Source organism: Eleginops maclovinus, chromosome 12, assembly GCF_036324505.1.
Source record: "Eleginops maclovinus isolate JMC-PN-2008 ecotype Puerto Natales chromosome 12, JC_Emac_rtc_rv5, whole genome shotgun sequence".
In the NCBI taxonomy this organism is placed as follows: Eukaryota; Metazoa; Chordata; class Actinopteri; order Perciformes; family Eleginopidae; genus Eleginops; species Eleginops maclovinus.
In genome coordinates this window covers 6,333,076-6,356,067 of record NC_086360.1, presented here as the reverse complement: position 1 = coordinate 6,356,067, position 22,992 = coordinate 6,333,076, and the positions used below count along the sequence as shown (strand labels likewise).

Sequence of the window (22,992 nt, the reverse complement as noted above, 5' to 3'; positions counted from 1 at the left end):
GCACAGTTAACATTTATCCATACTGTCATTCTTATGTGAACATATCTGAACTTCTCGGTGTAAGCAGATATTAAAAGCTTGCCATGATGATTCTTTTTCTGGAAGTTTATATATCCTTTTTTGTTTTTATACTCAAGTCATTGACTTTCTGATTCAGATGGAATGTTGTCATTGTTGTAAAGTAAGCCTGAAATTGAAATTTGCATCTGTTGTTTTGAAAATGTATTATTGGAATAAATGTAGTGTTTTTATAAAAACATAAATCAAGCCAGACGCTTTTTGTCGTTGGTTATCCCCAGTAGTAGTCCATCATGTAAAAAAAGCCTCTTCTGCCCAAAACAGGCTATTTTTAAAACCAAATGAAATTCCTCCTGAGGTAGGAGATTAAGTTCCCTTACGCACTTGAGTGGCCCCGCTGAGGCTCCTGGACATTTTCTCCCCTTTCATGGTTACTTCCACTAAAGCAATGCTAAATACGGTCAGTGGGAGCATCAGGGTTAAACCAGAGAGCTTTTCGGTTTGAAATAAGGTCTCTGATCCTGGACAGATTTTGTAATTAGCAGAGAAAGCGCTGAAAGTGGGAGCGGGTTGGGGTCACTTGAGTTGGTGTTTGAGCTTAGGAGAGAAGATGTGTAACTACAATCAAACTCTGCTGCGCTTTTGTAAATAAAGTCTAGATATAAATTAGCATCGAAGCTATAAAACCTATACATTTTCTTTCTTCAGTCATAGAATGATAAGCTTACTTATCCAACTAAACTTTTCTGCATTTTGTTATGTTGCAGCCTTACTCCAAAATGGATTGAATTCACTCTTTCTCCCCTCAACATTCTACAGACAATACCCCGTAGTGACAAAGTGAAAAAAACTTTTTTTTTTTTGCAAAGGTATTAAAAATAAAGAATTTAAATATCCCACGTGCATAAGTATTCACACCCTTTGCTATGACACTCAAAATTGAGCTCAGGTGCATCCCGTTTCCACGGATCTTCCTTGGGATGTTACTACAACTTGATTGAAGTCTACCTGTGGTAAATTCAATTGATTGGTACAGTACAAGAGGTCCAACAGTTGACAGTGCATGTCATAGTTAGAACCAAGCCATGAAGTCCAATGAATTATCCATAGACCTCAGAGACAGGATTGTATCGAGGCACAGACTCATCGGGGGAGAAGGGCCTTGGTCAGAGATGTGACCAAGAACCTAATGATCCCTCTGAAAGAGCTCCAGTGTACCTGGGAGATGGGAGAACCTTCCAGAAGAACAACCATCTCTGCAACACTCCATCAATCAGGCCTCTGTGGTACAGTGGCCGGACGGAAGTCACTACTCCATAAAAAAGGCACATGAAAGCCAGCATGGAGTTTGCCAAAAGGCACCTAAAGGACTCTCAGACGATGAGAAACAAAGTTCTCTGGTCTGATGAAATCAAGATTGAACTCTTTGGCCTTAATGCAAAGGGTCATGTCAGGAGGAAACCAGGCCTCGCTCATCAGTTGGCCAACACCTTCCCTACAGTGAAGCATGGTGGGGGCAGCATCATGCTGTGGGGATGTTTTTACAGCGGCAGGAACTAATCAGGATCAAGGGGAAAGATGAATGCAGCAATGTACAGAGAGAAACCTGCTCCAGAGCGCTCTGGACCTCAGACTGAGGCGAAGGTTTCACCGCAAATCGTATAAAAAATTGAATATTAGTCAATTATTTATTTACCTTTAAATCCAGCGGCCCTAGCCAACATTGTATTTTCTTGCATCATGAAACGGGCTCAGTCAGCACATTACTTAATATGCACAAATGTGTTACACGCAGATCCCCACAGTATTATGGTCTGGTGATCTGGGGAATTTACTAAAGCTTGTTCATTAAACTGTCAAACACTGATAATCTTGTAAGTAGGTATGCTAACCGTAGAGTAAATACCTCACAGTCAAACAGTGCTCCAAATCTGTGTGCAAACAAGCTAAATTATGCTTTGGGGTCGATTAAGTCCATGGCATGAGTATCTGTAAACATCACCAGTATATGGCCAAAATAAAAAAGGAAAACACTGCCAACAGAGAATGAATGTGAACCTGAAGGAGGCAGGTGGTGCAGTGAAAAATTCCCTTTCACTGTCAATGTTTTTCTACCCTCTGAGTGTTACTGTCCTTGCAGCCGGTTAACCTCCACTAGCATCTTTTTCTTACTCCTCCTCCTGGCTATTAATGTCTTATCTGCAGAGAGGAGGGATGAGACAAGAGGACAGATGATGAGAGACAATCAGCTCAAAACCACATCCACACTGAGGCCAAGAAGAGCTAACCAAGGCTGAAGATCTGATCAGTGAAAGAAACCTGTAGAAATGTGCAGTCCTACTCCTTTTTACAAGTGTTTTCAGATCCCAATAACCTTGAAAATTGCAAAACAATCACGTTACAATTGAACTAATCAGTTTAAGTGGACCAAATGGTCATACCATTTCTCCAGCAGATAAACAATGTGCTTCCTGTTGATGTGTGTGTGTGTTATTCTTTGTCAGGCCAGAATGACAAAATAGTTTAGTATAATGTACAAGTATGATGACTTGAGAAGTAGATATTAAAAAAACAAACATATACTGTATAATATACAGTTCATACTTTTTTTTGTTAAATAACAAATAGGTCTACAGTTCATTTACAATCTCTGAACAATCAAGAGTTGCCGATACTGATGATAATAATAATAATAATAATAATAATAATAATAATAATAATATCCGACCATAAAAGGTTCAGTAATGGGTCCTAAAAAAAATGAAGAGATCACTGCAGCATTATCAGTTTCTCTGGTTTTACTCTTTATAGAGTTTGAGTTTATTTGGTGTTTGAGTTAAATGTTGATACATTTAGTTATACTTAATTTATATTTAGTAGTTTAGTTATATTGAGTGTACATTTCTCCTTCCTTCTTTGTATTGAACTGTTGCACCTCAATTTCCCTCGGGATAAATAAAACTTCTTGTCCCATTGCTTTTTGACGAGCACGCTCTTGCAATCCTAACTTCCGGCTCTGGTCTGCAAAAATGTGTCATCACTATTGATCTATGAACATTTAGCTTGATCAAAAGTTACCAAATGGGTGCAAAGGAGCAGCGAGCCACACCCCTTATCACAGTGATGATTGAAGAAAGGTCCAATTAAGACTGGGAGGTACAATAAGAAAAAGTACTCACAGCAGCAGACACGCGTACACACCTTTACGGTCCAGCAGACAGCAGCTGTCTCTGGTCACAGGGGAGAGGATCACTACAGTAAGCTAAAGCCTACAGGTGCTCACTGGCGCAGAAAGGAATTAGACCAATCAGCAACAAAGATTGAACTGAAGTAGCCTGGCTGCTAGGAGAACTTCACAGCAGACACAAGTTGCCCTGCAGCCACAGAGCTGGCCCTGTGAGACAGCCATGTCCATTACAGAAAGAGAGGACAACTGCCTGCCAGGCTCATCTTCACACTGTCAGACGTGACTTTCACCTTTGTCAGTCTCAGCTGTGCCTTTGCAGCAATGCTAAGGTTAGCGTATTAGCACGCCCTAGTGTTAAAAATAAAATACTTATTATAGCATATAACATTCAGCATATTGGCATTATACCGTTTGCATGTTAGTCTTCTCTATGTTAGTCTTCATTCAATCAACATGCATGTTAACCAAGCATGTTAGCATGATGGTATAAGGTCAATGCTGTTGATGTCAATACTTTTGTATGATCCATATGACAGACATTATGATGTTTTGATAAAAAATAATGATTAGAGAATAAAACGAATGAAGTGACAATAAAATGGCAATTTAGCCCGATTATCAGATCAAGTGCAACCTTAGACTGAAGGCATTCCATCATTACTTTGACGTGTACTTATATACGGCCACAGCATTAAAACAACATTTGTGGCTCACGTTGCGACCCCCAACATAGACTTCGAACACCAGACCGAAAGAGTTTACAAAGATAACATTTTAATTGAAACTAACGTAAATTATAGAAGTCTGGAGGACTGGCCAAGAGTCACAAAAAGATGGAGGAAGCCTGTGCCAGCCACAATATGGGATGTCGGACCTATAACTTCCTCCCCTATCTAAAAGGCAAATGTATAAGCTAAAGTAATAAATAAAGCTGTGATAACTGGACTACCAGGTCCTCCAGGCTAAAGAATAAACAAAAAGACATGACAAAAACAGAGAGTTAAATCCTAGCTACAGATAACTGACTGCTGATGTCAGCGTGTCAGAGAGAGCTCCTTCTCCTCCAGCCTTCCTCCTATACTCCTGACTGTGGAGATCAGGAACATCTGAGAAGAGGCGGAGCCAGGAGCAGATCAGGTGCACCTCTGAAGTTAGGAGAGGGAGAGAACAAAAGGGGGAGTGCGTAACAGTAGCGCTACTTCAGGACATTGCAGGTTATTGGGATTGAGTCCTTAATATAATGTTGCTATGCCTAATGGCACACAAGTAGAACAATCTATGTCTTTTTTGTTTATTTCACAAAGCTTGAGATTAAATATACTAAATAACCGAGCTTACACTGACGCGACTCCTCTACTGTCATTTCTAACTAGGGCTTTGCGGAATGAAGCTGTGTCCAGCGGAGCGATTAACTGCCTGCTGCTGCTGGGGGCTTCACGGACGGACAGCCCACCAGCAGACAGCCCACCAAGGTCAACTGTCATGTGGAGTCTTGAGCAGCCGCTAACTGTCCCCCGCAACGGTAGGACCATGAAGGGAGATCAGCAGTGTGAAGCAGAACGGGTCATAAGGGAATCAGAAACACACTCCTGGCTGTGTGTGTGTGTGTGTGTGTGTGTGTGTGTGTGTGTGTGTGTGTGTGTGTGACTAAGTCATGAAAGTAAATATTGGCCTTTGAGACCGCACACAGGCAGGGTGTGAATATAGTGAATACATGACTTTGTCCAATACTCCGTTCCGGTTTGTCAATATAGAGATTCTACAGTCTGTGTTTCTGCTGAACATGAATAAGGATTTGGAGAATTTGGAGGACTTAAATCAACCATATTAATATTCAGAAAGAAGTCACATTTTGTAATACATTTGTAATCATTTCAATGCTAATACACTGAGATGTTGCTCACTGTGAACACTATATTTCTGCTGGGTTGTGAAATGGCCCACGGCTGCTGTGCAATAACCTGGAATTATGATCACAGCTGTTTAATAACAAGAGAGCAACATTATCAGTACCAAATCATTACAAACTGCACAATTAACGGAATAAAATGAAGGATGGCTTAATGACGTACAACGTCCTCGACAGCTTCTGTAGTCCTATTCCGCCACTTGTTAACAACCATCGTTTTTCAGACACGTAAACCCTTCAAAATTCACCAGTGAGGGGGGGTAGAATAAAATGTGATCAGTCGGATTGATGAGTACTGTACACCATCCTGGTACTCCTAATGCACCTAAAATAGCACAGGAGTACACCAATTAAGAAACAGTAATAGACTTAATTCGTAATTGCCAAGGGAGTTTATTTGGCGACCCATTTAATTTTATTTCCTTGGCCTGCTGTACATTATTCCTGTGTGTGTGTGTGTGTGTGTGTGTGTTTGTGTGTGTGTGTTGTGTGTGTTTTATAAACCAATTCAGCTAGGCGCCAAACACTTAGCCTTCTTCAGAGTCCACATGTGTATCAAGTCCACCACATTCGAACATGATCTGCTCTGGTGCGTGCTGCAGGGTGTGTGTAAAACGAGTCGCAGAGAGGGTTGACTCATCCCTGCTTGAACTCTGCCAGCCCGCCACCGAGAGGCTGTTTCTTATTAAGAACTCCTCGAGTTAGCTTTGCTATTTTTTGTCCGTCTAACTCAGCAAATCTGCTATGATTTTAGAGGAAGGGGGACATATAAAGCAAACAGGATTGCCAAGTACAACACTTTGGGGCTGGATATCAGTGTTGTCCAGCATTGCCTTGTTGTTCGATCACACCCAGCCCCTCTCTGCTCTGAATCAAAGTAGGAGAAGGGGTTTTGCTGCATAAATGTTTGCGGTACAATTAAGCTCACACCAGTTGCTTACACACCATCAGAGCTTGTGAACAAACATCGCATGGACTCACAACAAGTAGCTAATTATCTGGGCTGACGAATGGTTACTTCTCCTCCTGCCAGGTCAGATTTTGGGAGCAGGAAATCAAAACCAGCCAGACTCTTGCCTATAACACAGCCTGCTGGCAGGTGCTCTTTGATACAGTAATGGACCGTTCTGATTTCATTACCGTTAAGTTATCACCATGGCCTCTATTCATTTTGCTTTACTTAGTTTTCTAAACAAAAGGAACTACTGACCGTTTGCCTTTCACCCATAAACTCTTTCCATGCTGATTTTCAAAAATTGAACTTTCACTGCAAATACAACAACCTTTGATTGCTTTTAAAAGCCTTACAGACTTTTTAACTGTGTATGTTATTGAAATGATGTTCTCACCTGCCAAAACAACTAGTGGAGTTCATGCCAGAATAAATAGCTACTTTTTAAAAAAGGAACCAGGACAGAAGCTACATTTAAACACCTATCATTGTGAGTAGCGGGCGTTTATCATTTCTTCATCTGATTTGCAAACTGATTATTCTCAGCGACCAACATTAGCAGCTTTTCACTATCGCCAAAATAATCACACACTACAAAGATTAAATTACCTCATACAAGAAATCTCAATTTCAAACCATTAAGGTTAAGGCCGTAGACAAATCAAGTTGTGTTGAGATTAATTTGAGAGTGAAGTTTTGAGAAGAGGAGCAGAATTGACACATTAAGCTGTTTAAAGTCTGTTCGTCCGGACAGTGATTCAAATGTCCTGTTTGACTGCTGGAACGTCTGTTTATTTATTGTTTTGTGTGCTCAAAAGTATTGTTTTTAATGATACAGTTTTAAGTAAATTATGATCAACATCATGGAATCGTAACTTGGTTAATGTTGTATGGTTATTTTCAAAGACAACATTTTGCCAGTGCATCGTTGCTTTAAATTTTTTTTTAAAAAAATCCAAAATATGGATTACAGACCCAATGAAAAGAAGAAAAAAAATAAGATCTACTTTTATTAATCCCGTGGGGGGAAATTCGTGTTCTTCCCATCCTAGTGTGAGGAACAGTGGGCTGCCATATGTACAGCGCAGTGTAGGGAACGCTCAGGCACCACGGTAGCACTTGGTCTTTCAGGGACTTGAACTGGTGACCTTCCAGTGACCAGGACAAGCCCCTAACCACTTTGCCACCACCGCCCATGCAAATAATGCAACATGTGAGTCTGGCAACAAACATATTTGACATATCATATTTGTGGGACAAAAATGAAAAATATAACCCTGAAATTTTAAATATTGTAAAGTGTGATTGAATCATACACTGTATTCATTGACTGCCTAATGAAGAACCTAACATTCACAGATGTTGAGGGATAAAACAAGACCTAAGAAAGAGACCCTTTTTAAAGATAAACACTGCACACAAAAACATATACATCACTATTACTTTCTCAAATAGTAGAAACATTTTGAATGTGTCTGTATCATGTAAAAGATCTACTCAACATGACCAGTGCTGACATTGACAACATCTTACAAAAGAATGCCTCTTCCACTGTCGGTATGAATGAAAAGTACAGCACGATCCTTCTGATCATTTTCACCATATTTTTATTTTACCAAGGCTATAAATGAAAACAAGGCTAGGCTAACAGGATTCCCCTTAAACGATATCCCCGTTAACATGTGTCTAGTCATGCTTCTCACATGTCCAAAGTGTGGGGACAGCTGAGAGTCAAAAATGGACTTCGAAGGAGGTGAGGAAAACAAATTACGACACTGATGAGACGTCGAGTATGGCAATGTGCCAGGCAACAGTGCCAAGCAACAAACACACATATATGGCTCCTCAAGAAGATCTATGAAGAAGCAAACCACCCATCTTAATATAAAAAGAATTTGGTCAGGACCGACCCAGATGCCTTGCAAATGGTCCCTCGACAAAATGACTAGGATTTTCAGTCTTTTCGGAATACCGCACAAATAAAAATAGGGGTTAAAAATCACGTTTATGATACTATGATGAATCTCCCTATAAGCGCCAATTAGATTTTTGCATAGTAAATGCAATCACCATTAGTAAAAGGATAATGCTAGCTAATAAACAAACCGAATCACGCATTTCTCCGCACCCCCCCCCCCCTTGTAAACTACAGGTAGCTAATCTTTCCCGGGATGACATTAAGTAGTTTCATTAAGTCTCTTGTTAGTAGAGCTTTATGACACACAGAAGATTCAGACGTTTTTTATGTCGTTAAACAAAATGTTAAATTTCTTCAGCCTGTGTGTGACCACATATCTTATTTCAGGCCAATTATTTCACCATATGTGATGATGTTAACTCATTTCTGGGTTTAAGGACACATTCCTACACCACTCTACAAATCTAATAGTTAATTAGTTGACTGTTATAACATTGACCGACATAATATTTAGGCAAAACAGACAAAAATCACCTAGTTCCACCTTAAAATGCAGATATTTACAGAATATCTATACAGAACACAAAGGAATTTCCAAAAAGATATGCAATTGTGATAGTTTTTGCTTATAGTGCAGTTGTTATACGATTCACAATAACCAAGAGAATTATAGTTTTTGCATCACTGTTCTAATTTTCATCGGACAATACGTTAAAATGATCAGGTTAAGATTTCTGCAGCGATAGAATTCTGATTGAAACATGTACATTATAAGGAGGACATGTATGCCTGGCACGTGAAAACCCTTTCAGGTAATATGGAAATTGGTTTCTGTGATGGCACACTGAAGAGTTGCCCTTGTGTGAAGCAGACATGCAGCAGCACAAGTATGACTTAATTGACAACTGTAACGTTTCTAGGCCATGTTGAAGCCCTTGGAACAGCTTCAGGGACAGACTATCATTAAAGGAAGTTATTCAGTAAGATTGCTCAACAAGCCCTACATACATTACACAGTGGCTGCTGATAGGACGCCTTGGTGGAGCTGTTGGAGTTCAATGTCTAACCTATGAAACTGAGGGGAAGACTCTGGGAAATAAAGAGTGGGAAAGCAGTCCATAGCTGACCATACAGCTTATAAAACCATGAAAACGCTAAAAATAGCACACAAAAAGTAGCTTTGATTTTACCTTATACAGATTTTAATTTATTGGTTGTCCATAAACATCTGGTACATCCGTCCAACTGCACATAAAGACAATTAACTGTAATAGAAAGATGAATTTTCTCACTACGATGGTTACAGTATGTGTGATCATTTAGTGCTCTTACTTTAAACTAGGGATGCACCGATACATCGGTGAGACATCGGCATCGGCCGATGTTAGTCCTATTTACCACCATCGGCACATCGGTAAAATAAGGTGACATCACCGATGGCAGTCGCCGATGTTTATGTTTTGCTACGTGACCGGGTAAAGTCGCATTAGCGTCGTTGTTTTTAAATCTGACGGACCAAATCTGAAATCAGGGCATAATTTTAAAGGATTAGAACAGTGACTGTAGGTCTCCCGTAACTTGCTGCACGCTGCGCATGCTACCCCATTAACTTCCAGAAACTTACTATGGCTCGCTCAACCTCTCTCTGCATTGTGCTAGCATTACAGTTTACATAGTAGAACATCGGCCATCGGCAAAAATGTTATTCTTAACAAAGGTATCGGCCGACATTTTTGCAATCGGTGCATCCCTACTTTAAATATATTATATTATAAGGCAATCTATTGTTTATTCATAAGATTGAGTTATTGTCATCTTCATCGGGTTAGGGAGGAATAGGGATGCCTAAAGTTAAACTAAAACTACAAATGAAAATGGATTGCAAATTACTCTAACGTTGTTGGGGTTCTCCCCCACAATGTTTTCTTGCGTTTGGTAAAGATTTTTTGAAAGCGTTACATGGTATGTGTGCTAGAACTACTTTTAAAGCAGCTTATGACAATTATTTTCATCTTTTAGAAGTGTATAAATCATTTATTTTATTAGGAGATGTATCATATAGCTCACAAATTGTCCAAGAAATTGTAAAAGTGCCAAATGAAGCATCTCCAAATGTCCTGGTTCAGTTTTTCCTGACATAAACCTAAAGATGCTGAGTTAATATTACAAAATCAATGGGCTAATAATTACATTTAAAAACGAAATAGCAAATGTTTGACATTTCTTCTAGCCAATTGACATAACAAATGAACAGTGGTGGCGGAAGCATACTTTGTAATTTTGTATAAACACTATAAATGATGTGAATTACTGCAACCAAATAACTTTTACTTCCATCAATTTACTTCAATTGATGGAAACTTTGTGCTTGCCTGTTTTTTGTTGTTCTGCTACTATTACTAGATTCTATTTATCTTATTGTTGCCTTTATCTGCTCTGTCCCTTTGCTATAACTCTGTTTATGTCCCTGCTGCGGGACCAATAAAGGATCCTGATCCTATCATTGGCCATCAAATCATGATTAAGAACTATCTGCTAAGCTAAACTTAACCCCAAAAGTCCTAAATGTTCAGAACAGTACATGGGAAAATAAATAGCAATTAAAATTGACTTGACAGCTGAATTTTGTTGAAAGCTCCTTAACAAGTGAGTGAGTGGGTCTTGAGGTAAAGAGGGATTTATCATCTGCAGTTTCCAGGAAGAAGAATGAACCATCAAACCCATCATTGGAGCTTTATCAAAAAAGCAATTGTACTAAAATGACTACTTTACAAACTCAATTTCACGTGTATTTGACACTACTCTGCTTTAACTTGTTCCTTTTCCAAACTCAACTTAATCATCAATTAATTTATTCTTTATATAAATACATTTATATACATAATTACCATGTGTCTCTCAATTGAAAACCGAATGTGTTGTTGACTCAAATCCCTGTGTGGATATGATTGAAAGCCATTTAAATCAAAGCAGACTCATGCAGATATTTGGAGACATTCTTGTTTCAAAGAAATAGGAGAAAAAGTAATGAAATTTAAGTCTTTAAAATAGATAGAACTGGACCTCTCAATCGATCACACCGCAAAACAAGAGGCCTTCCAAGCTTTGCACCTGTTCTTAAGCTCTAATTAAACTACACAAGTCAAGCCTGACTGAAACAGCAGCAGCAGCACAACATTGATGCAACTATTTCATGACGACAGCGTGATAAATGCTGAGACATTCCCAGCCATGACGGGGACGCGAACCCCGCACCAAACACACGTCTTTATTATCCAGGTCCGTTTCCTTGACCGCGTTGATGTTATAGCAGGATTAACGTTGAGCCAGCTGCTAACTAACTAGCTTAATTAGCTCATCTGCTAACCTGGAAACCCAGCTAGCTTGCCTGTTCGGCTGACAAACCTGCCTAACTTGTTTTGAGGGCGATGTCTCAAGACGAAACGGGTGTGTTTTCACATTGTCATGGTGCAGTTTACCTTGTCGCTGATATTATCGGTGCTGTCAGGGTCTCCTCCGCCTCCACCTCGCTTCCTCAGCTCCGTCATGTTTCGCTTGTCTCGCTGCCGGGACGTTAATGTGTCACATAAGCCGCCTCGGTCCGGGTAAAAGGGGGAGGGAGGGAGGTAAACGGGGATACAAATCCTTGAGGTTTTTAAAGTGCTGGATTTTTTTCACATCCGTATATTCTTTAAAGCTCGGTCCGTGAAGAAGGTCAGCTTTAATAAAAGTCAGCCGATGCTTTCAAAGCGCAACACGAGAGCTCCATAAGAGAGTAAGGACTGTACTGCGTGTGTTTGTTTATGACCGCAGTCCCTGCTCCCTCCTACCACAGTCAAGCTTTATACAGCAAAAGCATCCAGCTTCCGCTTGTAACTTTCAAAATAAAAGCTTGACTAAGGAATAACATGAGTGAAGCAGTGTTGTAACTGACTCCGTTACAACCATACAGGGCCGTAGCACCAAATTCTGGGCCCGTACACAAAAAGTCCCGATGGGCCCCCCACCCCCTCAACTCACACACTCCCCACCCGCCCGTCTGCCAAGGGCCTTACCCCCCACCACAATGGCTATATCTAACCATTATGATTTAACCATAATTCACAAGTCTACTTAAGCTACTGTATAAGAAAACACAACCACACAAGACTGTATTTACCCATTATATTTATTAGAGAACAAGAATGTGGCAAATCTTAAAATATAATAATAATCATAAAAGGTAACCAAACAAAACATGACTCAATAGTCATTTTCATGTAAAGAAACAGAAAAGGCAAAAACAGATTTCAGAATCAGAATCTTTGCACAAATATTCCGGTTTACTCTGCAGAAAATGCCCACTGACGGGTCTACTTGCTGGCAAAATCACTGATGAGTTCCTTAAAGTCCAATGCTCTTGCCAATGTGCTTTCAATGAAGAGAAGAGCAAGACTGTTCAGTCTATCTTGGCACATGGTGGACCTCAAGTAGTTTTTAACCAGTTTCATCTTGCTGAAAGCACGTTCTCCGCCAGCAACGCTTACAGGTAAGGTGCAGAAAATCCTCAATGCAATGCAGATTTCTCCAAAAATGCTCTGTAGCTGCAGGTTATATATGGCATTGAGGAGCTGAAGAGGTGACAGCTTGTGAGGAAATGTGGCTTCATGTATTATTTTTAGGTGCAAAACTTCATTCTCAAAACCAGCTGTGAGATCGTTGGGATATGTTCTTGTCAGAGTCCGGCATGATACTTTTGTTTGTTCTTCTGACATGTCAGCAAACATCAGAATAGGTGCAAAAGTTTCACATATGTTGGCTGTGGTCTGAAATCTTGAACTCAAAGCACTGATGATGCTATCCATTGCAACAAAAAAGGTCTGGTTTCTGAATGTGTTTGCTGCATTGTCTTCATGTGTATTTTCATCTTCCCCCTCTTCATCAGGCATACGTTTCCTTTTCCGTTTCCGCTTCCCTTCACTTTGAAACTGAGTGGGGATGTCCATGCTGTGGGCTACTAGCGAGGCCTCAGCAAGAAGCAAGTCCCATTCACCCCGCAAAGCCTGCATTTCATCCTGTAGTGCTCTAATGTTTGACGCTTGAATATCCAGGGATATATTACCTGTTTGAAGAATCAGATTGCGATGTTCGATTGACTGTAGCACTTTAACCCACACAGTAAGCAAAATCACTGCATCAAAGGTGTGGAAATAGGTTTTTAAACTTTTTGCCTCCGATTTGGCATCACTTTTGCATGTGCTTATAACACATTCCAGTGCAACCAGAATAGAGGGCAAACGAGTTGCCACAGCTTTGACAGCATCAATCTTGGCACTCCATCTAGTGTCCGAGGGACGATGAAGTGAGCATCCAGTTTCTTTCTTGAGGATTGCCCATCGCTCTGGACTGGCACTGAAGAAATTGTAGAGACGATTTACAAAGCCAAAAAATGCTGCTACCTCAGTGCTCGACTGAGCTGCATGTACACCCACCAAATTGAGTGTATGAGCGGCACACGGGGAGTACAAGGCAAATGGATTGGCTTTCAAAATACTGGCTTGCACACCTTTCACTTTTCCTGACATGTTGGCTCCATTGTCATACCCTTGCCCTCTACAATCTTCTAATGGTATGCCTCTGGCTTGCAGAACATCAAGAATCATCTCAGAAATTTCACTGCCTGTCTTTTTAAAGAAGTCTTTAAATTGGCAGATTCTTTCTTTTATCTTCCAAATGTCTCCATCTTTGTATGTGTATCTCAACAGTAAAACATTCTGTTCAGTGTGTGACACGTCTGGGGTTGAGTCACATATTATGGAATAGTAGATGGCAGCTTCCCTTTCTTCCAAGATACTATTTAGCACTCGTTCGCCACAGAGATCGATGAATTCATTTTGTGTTTGAGGACTCAGATAGTGTGTTAATCTTCACTTTTTGTGTTGCCTTATCATTTCCAAGTGGCTGTGTAAAACATTATCATAACGGGCCAGCAACTCCAACGTACCAAGAAAATTCCCATTATGGACATCACCTAAACTGTAGTGTTGCCTCTAAAAGCCAGGTTCCTTGATGCCAAATGAAGGGTCACATCTAAAAGCCTCTCCAGAAGCAGCCTATTCTTTTCTATTTCCCCTTGCATCAGTTTTTGAAGATGCCCATCAACTCCACTGGCTGTCAAAAGTGAGTGCTGAAGGTTCTTCCATTTTAAATAGCACTGTTTATGGGACATGCCTGTCTCGTGCTCTGGAAGTTTTTTGTACATGTAATTCCATTTAATGTGCTCTAATGTATATCCATCCTTGCTGTTTAGGGCACTTGTGGATGGCTTTGACAGCTCATGGGAAAACAGTAGGCATGGAATGCAATAAAGAGCCTTGGCACTCTCACTGTGAATAAGCCAATCTCTTCTGATTTTCTCACGGCCATTTGGAGACTTTACATATTGAAGATATATTGGAAAGGGTCTACCCTCCATATCTGTCGGTGTCAATGTGTTGATTTTTTCTTTATTTGCCAGTGCACATACAATTATTTCCCTCTGGTGTTTATCTAACATCTCTGGCCATAATCCTGGATCTTCTGGGCAGAACTGTTCAGCTTCACCCTGACTACGTGTTACCTCTTCTGTCCTCTGTCCGTCCTCCTCTCTATCCTGAATGCAACCTTCATGTTCGCTGTCTTCTCTTTCACTATCACTTCCACCATCTTCTCTCACTTCTTCTCTATCTACATCAGGCTCCTCTGTGGGAGCATGAAGTATAATCAACATTAGTCTCTTATCAATTATTGCCAAATACACTAACACCCTGTTGCTGCAGTCATTCAAGTCAAAATAGTTTCATTTTTGCTTTCATGTTGAACTAGCTCATCTTGTCTCAAGTCTGCATCAGTGGATGATGGGGGGCTTGTTGCAGCTGCAGGACCACTTTCTGTGGCAGTTTCTGGAATGTGTTTCACAAATTATGTTTTAGCAGGCAGCTAGGATGAATGTTGGCCATTGTATAAGCTAATATCATGACGTCTGGGAACTAGCTTATGCTATATTTATTCATCATGTAGCCAGCATAATAACGGCTTAGTATTCATTTAATATTTGCTTGCTTCAAATCAGTAGCCTTCTGTTGCAATATAATGTTCACTTTATTTATCCTTTATGCCAACTTAACCAAGGCCTTATTGAAAGTGTAGCTCTTGGATAGCCTCTGCTTATTTTAGCAACGATAACGGAGGACGTATGGCACCTAATAATGCCGTTTCATCTTGGGTGTTTAAACGTTTGTGCTCACCTTTCTTTGCAAAGAAGTTCGTCAGAACTTGACTTCCTTCAATTTGCCTCCTCTCCCTGTCTTTTCTCTCCTTTCTCTTTTGAGAATCAGACTTACATTTTTTTACGCTCTGACATCTTGCATATCACCGACACCGACACCGAGTCACCGTAAGCAGCAAGGTGCAATTGCCAAACTCCGACCGTGTGGACTGAACCATCTTGCGCTTTTCTCAAGGGGTGTTCACAATAGTGTAGTGACAGCAGATTTGACTTTGTTGGAATAATATACCATACAATTTATAAAAACGAATACGTTAAGCTTCCATTTAGATTGATATTTATCATGAAATTGAGTTGAACAACAACAAAAAACACTTTGAAAAAAAAAATCTAAACTTCCCATGGGCCCCCCTCTGCCTTGGGCCCCCCCACAGCTGTGGTGGTTTACCCCCCTGTGCGACGGCCCTGCAACCATATATTACAACTAAAGGTTTGCCATTCGAAAACGTACTAGTTAAAGCACAGACGTATGAGCGTCACAACATAATTATGAACATAAGTATATCAATATATCCTTTGTGTAGCTTGACTATAGCCTAGTTATTTTCGGACTTTTTCTCAAGAAATCGTTTGTTCATTTATTGTTTTTAATCAAGGAATATATACAAAAGTATAATTTGTATTGTATATGGAAATCATCAGTAGAAAGTAGAAATTCTACCACTTTCGGTATGTGTTTCGCTGTCTAACTTCACATAGCTCTGCAGCTGCCGCCGCTGCCGCTGCCGCTGCTGCTGGTGTGGCGGAGGAGTCTCTCTCCCCCTCCCAGGAATAACTTGTCTCAACTTAAACCCAGGGAACGGGGTTCACTTTAAAAATGTATTCCGTTACGATTACTAGTTACCGGTAAAAATGTAATCTGAATATCAAAGTATAAAAGTAATGTAACCTGATTACTTTCTGTTACATGTGGATAACTTCAATATCAAATGCAAAACATACAATAAAAAGAAGATGCAGTAATGTAACCTTAGAAGAGAAAAAACTAAGACTTTACGCATGAAAAATGTGTCCTTTGCTCCGAGATGTTAATTATAGAAAAACCTGCCTTTCCTGAAGCATGTTCAGGCAGTAGCCTATCAACAATGAAACACAAGAGCACCTACTACAGTTCAAAAAAGCAGAAATAATATCTGAGCAAACAGAAAATGCTGCGTTAAAGTTGAGTAATTACAGGTAAGCTCACACTCTATTTTATGAACATAGGTTCAACTTCTGAAATGAATTTCTTTTAAAATAACAAATTAACTAACACTGTGCTCTTTTTAGTTTTTTACTGACATAGCTAGAAATTCCCCAATTTATGGAAATGCTTCACTAATCTGACCTACTTTTATGTAACTGTAATGGAATCCATTTCAGTTTTTTGCATCCTGATTGCGTAATCCTGCTACTTGTAACTTGTCACTTCCCAAGTATGTATGATACAACTAATGATCTTCCATGTTGGGTTGGATTCAGGGGTTATAATGTAAAAGACATGATCAACATAAGTGTTTTACACTTCTCCTTCACTTTTGGATTTCTCCAAACAAAATATTTGCGCGATAACTGTTTAACGCTCAGGATTGATAGTTATAACAGACCTATAACAGTAAGAGGTTATTAGTTAGAATTTAAAAAATGAAAATGAGCCTTTAAACATTTGATTAAGATATTTTTGTGTTGAGAAGATGTGGTTTATTAAATATGAACATTTCTTATAGTTTTTTCTTTCTTTACTGCAAGACATTTTTTTCTTTCAAATGAACAACTACACATTAGTAAAGGGGTCCTATTCTGCTGGTTTTCCCTGTCCTGTAGTGTGTTGTAGGTTTTTGTGCATGTAAATGGTCTGCAAAGGTTAAAATCCCAAAGTTCCCTCCAGAGGGAGTTTCACTCTCTCTTTTTTTTAATGTTAATGTTTACAGATCAAGTTCAAGGCTTGCAGGACGTTCAACTCCCGACAGCAAAAGTGTAAAAAGTCACAAAGAGAAAGAAATGGACTACAAATATGACAATGTGCCTTTATCTGACTCAGGCCATTAAACTCTGCAAACTCTACCAACATAGGGGATCCTTGTGCATATTAACAAATTAAGGAATAAACGATATTAAATCAGAGCTATAAACTATATAAATATAAATAAAGTGGAACTGCAAGCATTCAAAAAGTCTCGTCCCTGTCTCTTCGTGGCGATGTGAGATTACCTGCAGAGAGTTCCACCAATTTAGACTCAAAGGGAATCCCGACCGCTTCGACAAACAGGAAGACGGAGTTCCATGTGTTCCGCAAATCACGTGGATAAAACAGAAAGACTTTTAATACATTGTCTTGCGATGTGAGAAAGCTGCGCTGTACGTTTTGGACAATTCAAGAAAGCATCAATGTTGTTTTTCTTCGAGTATTTTTCACATTAATGCAGCTTTTCCAATTGTATTTGTTTCAGCAGTTTAATAATGCCTGCTGTTCTTATGATTGATTTACTTTATGTCTATCTATTTTTTTCAACAGTAGGCTAAAACACAGTGCACTTTTTGGGTGTCTGCGAAGAAAACAAAAAAACTAAATAATTGATTGGTGGTAAACAGCAATTATTTATTGAAATGAAATTAACAGAATAAGTACCAGATCTATTGCATTATTGTAACATTTTGTTTCTGTAAGGAGAGGGGGGGGGGGGGTTACTCTACTGATTTTTGTCCTGTAGGATGAAGTGAACACAAATATACAAGGAACATTCAGCTACCACAGATTGCACACCAGATACTGTAGTAATGCAGTCTAATACAGGACCACCAAAAGAGTCCAAGACTTCCTCTTTTTTTTTTCCTTTCTTCTTCTTCTCTCATTAGTCCTTAATTTTTTTCCATAAAGAGTACAAAAGTACATCCAGAGTTGGGAACACGATCTCTGGCTCTGTACACAACTCATCAGACAATGCCTCCAAAAAAATCCCATAAAAGAATAAAAACCAACAAAATGATAATGCCGAGAACATTTACAATGCACTGACACAGAAAGTCAGCTGTGTTAATAGACATGCAACAAGTAACAAAACTTGCTGAAATCGCAATAATCATAAAAAAAAAATCTAAAACCAGTTATAATTGCATAAATACTTTGTACAGTTCATTTAATCCACTGTGAAATTCACCTTTCTCTTAAAATAACAACGTAAAACTGCATTTAATAAAAACCTGTGATTCCTCTTGACTTTTTTGTACAAGTGAAGGTGCAAAGGGACTCTTGATTGATTCAAGCCGACTGGGCTCTTTCAGCTAGGTGGCATGATTGCACGCTAAATAACAGTACGTCAATGCAGAATGATACAAGGCCAATAACAAGAGTGCATATGCTTATTAGAACAACAGGGAGCTGTGGTGGTGAATATTAAAGTGTTTTCTTTTCTTTTCTTTTGACATGTTTGAGATTCTGTGTGGGAAACAAAAAGGAATCGCAAAGAAAGCAGCAGTTGAATGCACAATTGTTGCCCACAGAACTACGAAAAAAACATGGAGAGGAGAAACAACATGAATACTTAACATAAAAAACAAAAACACTTTCTAAAGGTCCAACTGTCAAACCCAGCAGCAGCAGCCACCAAGCAGTCAAATGTGTGTTTTATGGTGATACATGACACAAAAAGGAAGTTTTCTGTTTAAGTTTATGTAATTAAAAGTCATATTAAACATCAGAAAAGCTTTTGACATTTACTTGTCAAGACGGTGACCTTGTATGGGTGTCAATCTTTCCCAAACATTTTTTATTTATGGAATATTTTACTGTTGAATTTACACACGTCTTTCCTGTTGTTCTGCATCTTGTTTAACATCGACTGCCAATATGCTTGAATTTGAACTTTGAAAATATCTCACTTTGGCGAGTCCTTGTTGTAGAATCAAGGTCAACAAAAATACATTTTTGTGCAAACGAAAATGAACGGCAACAGAATATTGAAAAAACAAAAAAGGTTTTATATTTGTTCTGTTCTTTTTCCCTTACAATATGAGTTAACGGGATCAGATTTGTTCACGAATGTTGTCTTAGACCAGAGTACTACATTTACAAAAAAAAAGACAAAAATCGACGAGAAAAAAACTCAAATATTCTACGAGATCAAGATGTCATAAATGTGCGTAAAAAACATCTTGTAAATTGTTTAGCAGTGTCCTTGTACATCATGAACTCCTCTTGGCTTTTTTTCAAATGAAATTAAAGTACATACAGTAAGTGATTGATAAATTACGTTTATAATGAAACCAAATCGGGATACATGATTGATAAAGCACTTTGACTTTTCAGACAAAATAACTATTTCTGGCCTGGGATGTTTGAGAGAATTTCATACTTGTTAAAATCATTTTGTACATTTCCTCCAAAGTATATAACAATTTCGGTTTGTACGGAACAAGCTCATTGAAAGGTGCTCGGCTGCTGCTAATGCAATTTAACAACTTCGAACAAGGACTGAGAATAAAGTGTGTGGAGTGCCACGTTTACTGTAATAATGCCAACATGAAAATAACAGCAAAAACACAAAAAATAAATCCCTTTTTCATGTGCAATCAAGAACACCCCTTTGACGCGGTACAGTAACTAAATAAGGCTACAGGGAAAATGCGAGATGGATAAGTAACGTCATAGAACTACATAAAAATTGGAAAACAGAAGAAAAAAAACTTTAAACGCAGTGATATGGTTTTAAAATAAAATCTGAAATGATAACGTGTCCAGTCTTCAGACAGCAGCAATAATCCAAAATTCTCCACATGGGAATTTATATAAACGACAGAATAGATGATAATAAAAAAAATCATCATAATTGAAAATAAATTGGCAACAAAAAGGATATGAAATCTGTCTGTGATGGTGATGGCTTGACACTGTGGGCAACACATTAAAATACATTTTGTAAACAACAACAAAAATTGAAATAAAAAATGTTGCATACCTAGTCCCACTAGTAAAGTCAACGCACGGAAATTCATTATTGACATTCATATCCTTTCCTCTGGCATCGCCGTGACTACACACAATCGATTTAGTTATTTTTATTTTTTAAAGCCAGGAGTGGTTAGTCACAACGCTATCTTACAGGCAATTTCTTTTAACTCATTGACCTTATTTTTTGTTCTGTTTGCTCTTCTTAGAGTTAAAAAGGCCATGGTTATTATTTACAATATAAACAAGTTTGTTATGTCTCGCGGTGAAAGAGGAACGGGTTCTTGATCAAAGCAAAAAAAGGCGGGTGATTGTTTGAAGCAGGCTGCATCAAAGCTGTTTTTGCTATTCTTTTTCTCTTCCTCCAGGTGAGTGTAGGTCGTCAGGGTGGTGATTTTTTTTTCATTTTTCCTTTGATCAGATGTTTTTTTCCCACACCTTACGCAGAGACAGTGGACATTCGCTCCTGTTTCTGTCAGTGCGTTACTGTGCACGTGTTACTGGACGTACGAGAGGAAAGAGGGTGCATGGGTTTGGAGGGAGAGCGTTTCGGGGATATATGGGAGGAGGAAGAGGTGTTTCCTGGGGGTGGAGGTGGAGCTCAGTTTCTGCAGCCGTCCTCGGCGCTTCGCTCATGCTGAAGGTTGTAGTAACAGTTCTGACACACTCGCACCGGAGACGAGATCTTCAGCCTCTTGATCTCTGACTGGAAGCGACTGCACCTGCGGAGCGAGGAGGACACAAAGTGGACATTGGAAGACGGGAAAATAAAGGTGTATTTTTTGCGCGACGCAATTTCATATAAAGTCAATGCAAAGACAGCAACACCAGCAAATTCGCTTGGGGCTATGCTAATGAAGATAATTATGAATGGGTCGTGAAATTTGCGCATCGCTGTCTTGCCAAATCTGCATTAAGATTCTTCCATCTTCGGAGAGTGAATGAAAGCCTGTGTTTATAAATATATTTGTGCAAACCATAAAGCCGTTTCTCATTTCTTTTCGCCTCCATCGAATCCTCAGTTGGTCTGGTTTCCCATGCTTACTTTTAACAATTGTAAATAAAACGTTTGGCCCGTAAATCCATTTCCCCATTGTAGTGACCAGAGAGAGGTAAAGGAAATATATCCAGTCTCTTATAGTGTTACGTTATTATGAGAGTGCTCTGATACTTGTTTGATTCTGAAATCGTATATATATATATATATATACATATATATATATAAATATTCTTTAGCATGTCAACAGGATATTCCACAATTTATTCATTTCATGTTATGAAAAATATTTCCCCCTTAGTCAAATCATACCAGAGCCTGTCCGCATCTGTAGCCTGTTAGTGTCTCATTAAACCACATTGTGAATGAATTAAAAGTAAATATATAAATTGTCAAGAACACAGTTATGTCCCTCAGACAGAGTGCTGCTATGCCTTCTGTCATCATTAATGGACGTCGCTTTAAGATGACCGTGCAGAGGAGAGGATTTCTCATTTCTATAAACGCCTGCTGCTTACACTCATCTCTCCTCGACCCCTCTGCTTGCATATCCTATGGGCGGGACTAAGACGCGAGGTCAGGAGTCGAGGATCCGAAGAGCCGAAAACTGGGAAATGAGAAAGGGCTAGACTGTGGCCTGACAAATAACGTTCCGCTTTATTTATGTCACGTGACGTCGTTTGGAGTGTGGCTGGAGCAGCTACAATGGTAGTTTAGCCTAGCCTTAATTATCCGATCTGTTCAGAAAACAAGCATTTAAAAAGATAGACCTGACAAAGCATTAGTTTAGACTTTTTACTGATTGGTATCACTTTGTAGTTATTTCAGCATCTTCTGATATGTCATTTCAAAATATGGCAGTTTAAAATAACTTTCGGAAGCTAGTTTGTGTGAGCTAACAATGCTAACAATGTCATCGAACTTTTAAGTATAAAGCTAAAATACCATAAATGATGAATATGTTTTAAGTTATACTAAATAGACCGTTACAAGTGACAAAAAATAGCACAAGATATACCGTAACACAATGTTTCCAAAGCTCATATCTTAAAATTGCCTTCATGTCATATATTCATTCTAAACATAAAATTAATGTAAGGCGGTAATAAATACAGAATATACCGTGCTTGAGTCCACATCAGCACAGTACTAAAGTATGACCATGAAGACTTACTTCTGACAGAAGAGCTGCCCGCAGTTCCTGCAGTGGTGGCGTCGCTCGGTGAGGGAGAAGCGCACGGTGCAGCCGGAGCAGCTGTCCACCACCTCGTCCTTCACCCAGTGGTCGGCTGCCGAGCGGCCCGGCTGCTCACTCACAGACCAGCTGAAGACCCGGCCGCGCCCGTCGCCAACCAGGATTTTACTGTGATCCCTGGAGAGGGGGGGAGGAACATTGGGAAGGAGGAGGAGGAATACAGCAGCAATTACGACTTGAATAAATATTTGCTTTGACTGGATTTGAATTGAATGATCAACTTTTTTACATTTAAATTAGTTTTAGATTAGTTTTGTATTATTTTGCCTTTTTATCTGCACCATACCTTTGCAGTTGTAATTTCCCCGCAAAAAGGATTTCTGACTGATTTGTGGTTTACAGTTTGGCAGATAGTGAGATTGAGTTCAGTCTAGCCTAGTTTTTAAGTTATTTTTCACAGTTTTAATCCAGTTTATTTCACAAAAGTCATCGATTAAGTCATCTTTTCGTAAAAATAATTCTTAGACTGGATTTGAGTTGCACAACTTTTTGTCTTCTCTTTTTTATTTAATCTAATTATATTTAT

At 39.2% G+C, this 22,992-nt stretch overlaps 2 protein-coding genes across 2 annotated transcripts in view; both read right to left on the bottom strand.

Moving 5' to 3' along the window:
- cds1 (CDP-diacylglycerol synthase (phosphatidate cytidylyltransferase) 1) overlaps positions 1 to 11,804 on the bottom strand; it is a 37,587-nt gene extending 25,783 nt beyond the window's left edge. Inside the window, exon 1 of the mRNA XM_063896658.1 lies at positions 11,464 to 11,804. Within this exon, the coding sequence (XP_063752728.1) occupies positions 11,464 to 11,532 (69 nt within the window). The 5' untranslated portion in view covers positions 11,533 to 11,804. The remainder of the gene's footprint in view (positions 1 to 11,463) is intronic.
- Positions 11,805 to 17,843: 6,039 nt separating this feature from the next.
- The window catches only part of wdfy3 (WD repeat and FYVE domain containing 3), a 74,355-nt gene continuing 69,206 nt past the window's right edge, over positions 17,844 to 22,992 (bottom strand). The window contains exons 56-57 of the mRNA XM_063896776.1: positions 22,386 to 22,583; positions 17,844 to 20,936 (exon numbers count right to left, since the gene is read on the bottom strand). Coding sequence (XP_063752846.1) covers positions 20,816 to 20,936; positions 22,386 to 22,583 — 319 coding nt within the window. The 3' untranslated portion in view covers positions 17,844 to 20,815. The remainder of the gene's footprint in view (positions 20,937 to 22,385; positions 22,584 to 22,992) is intronic.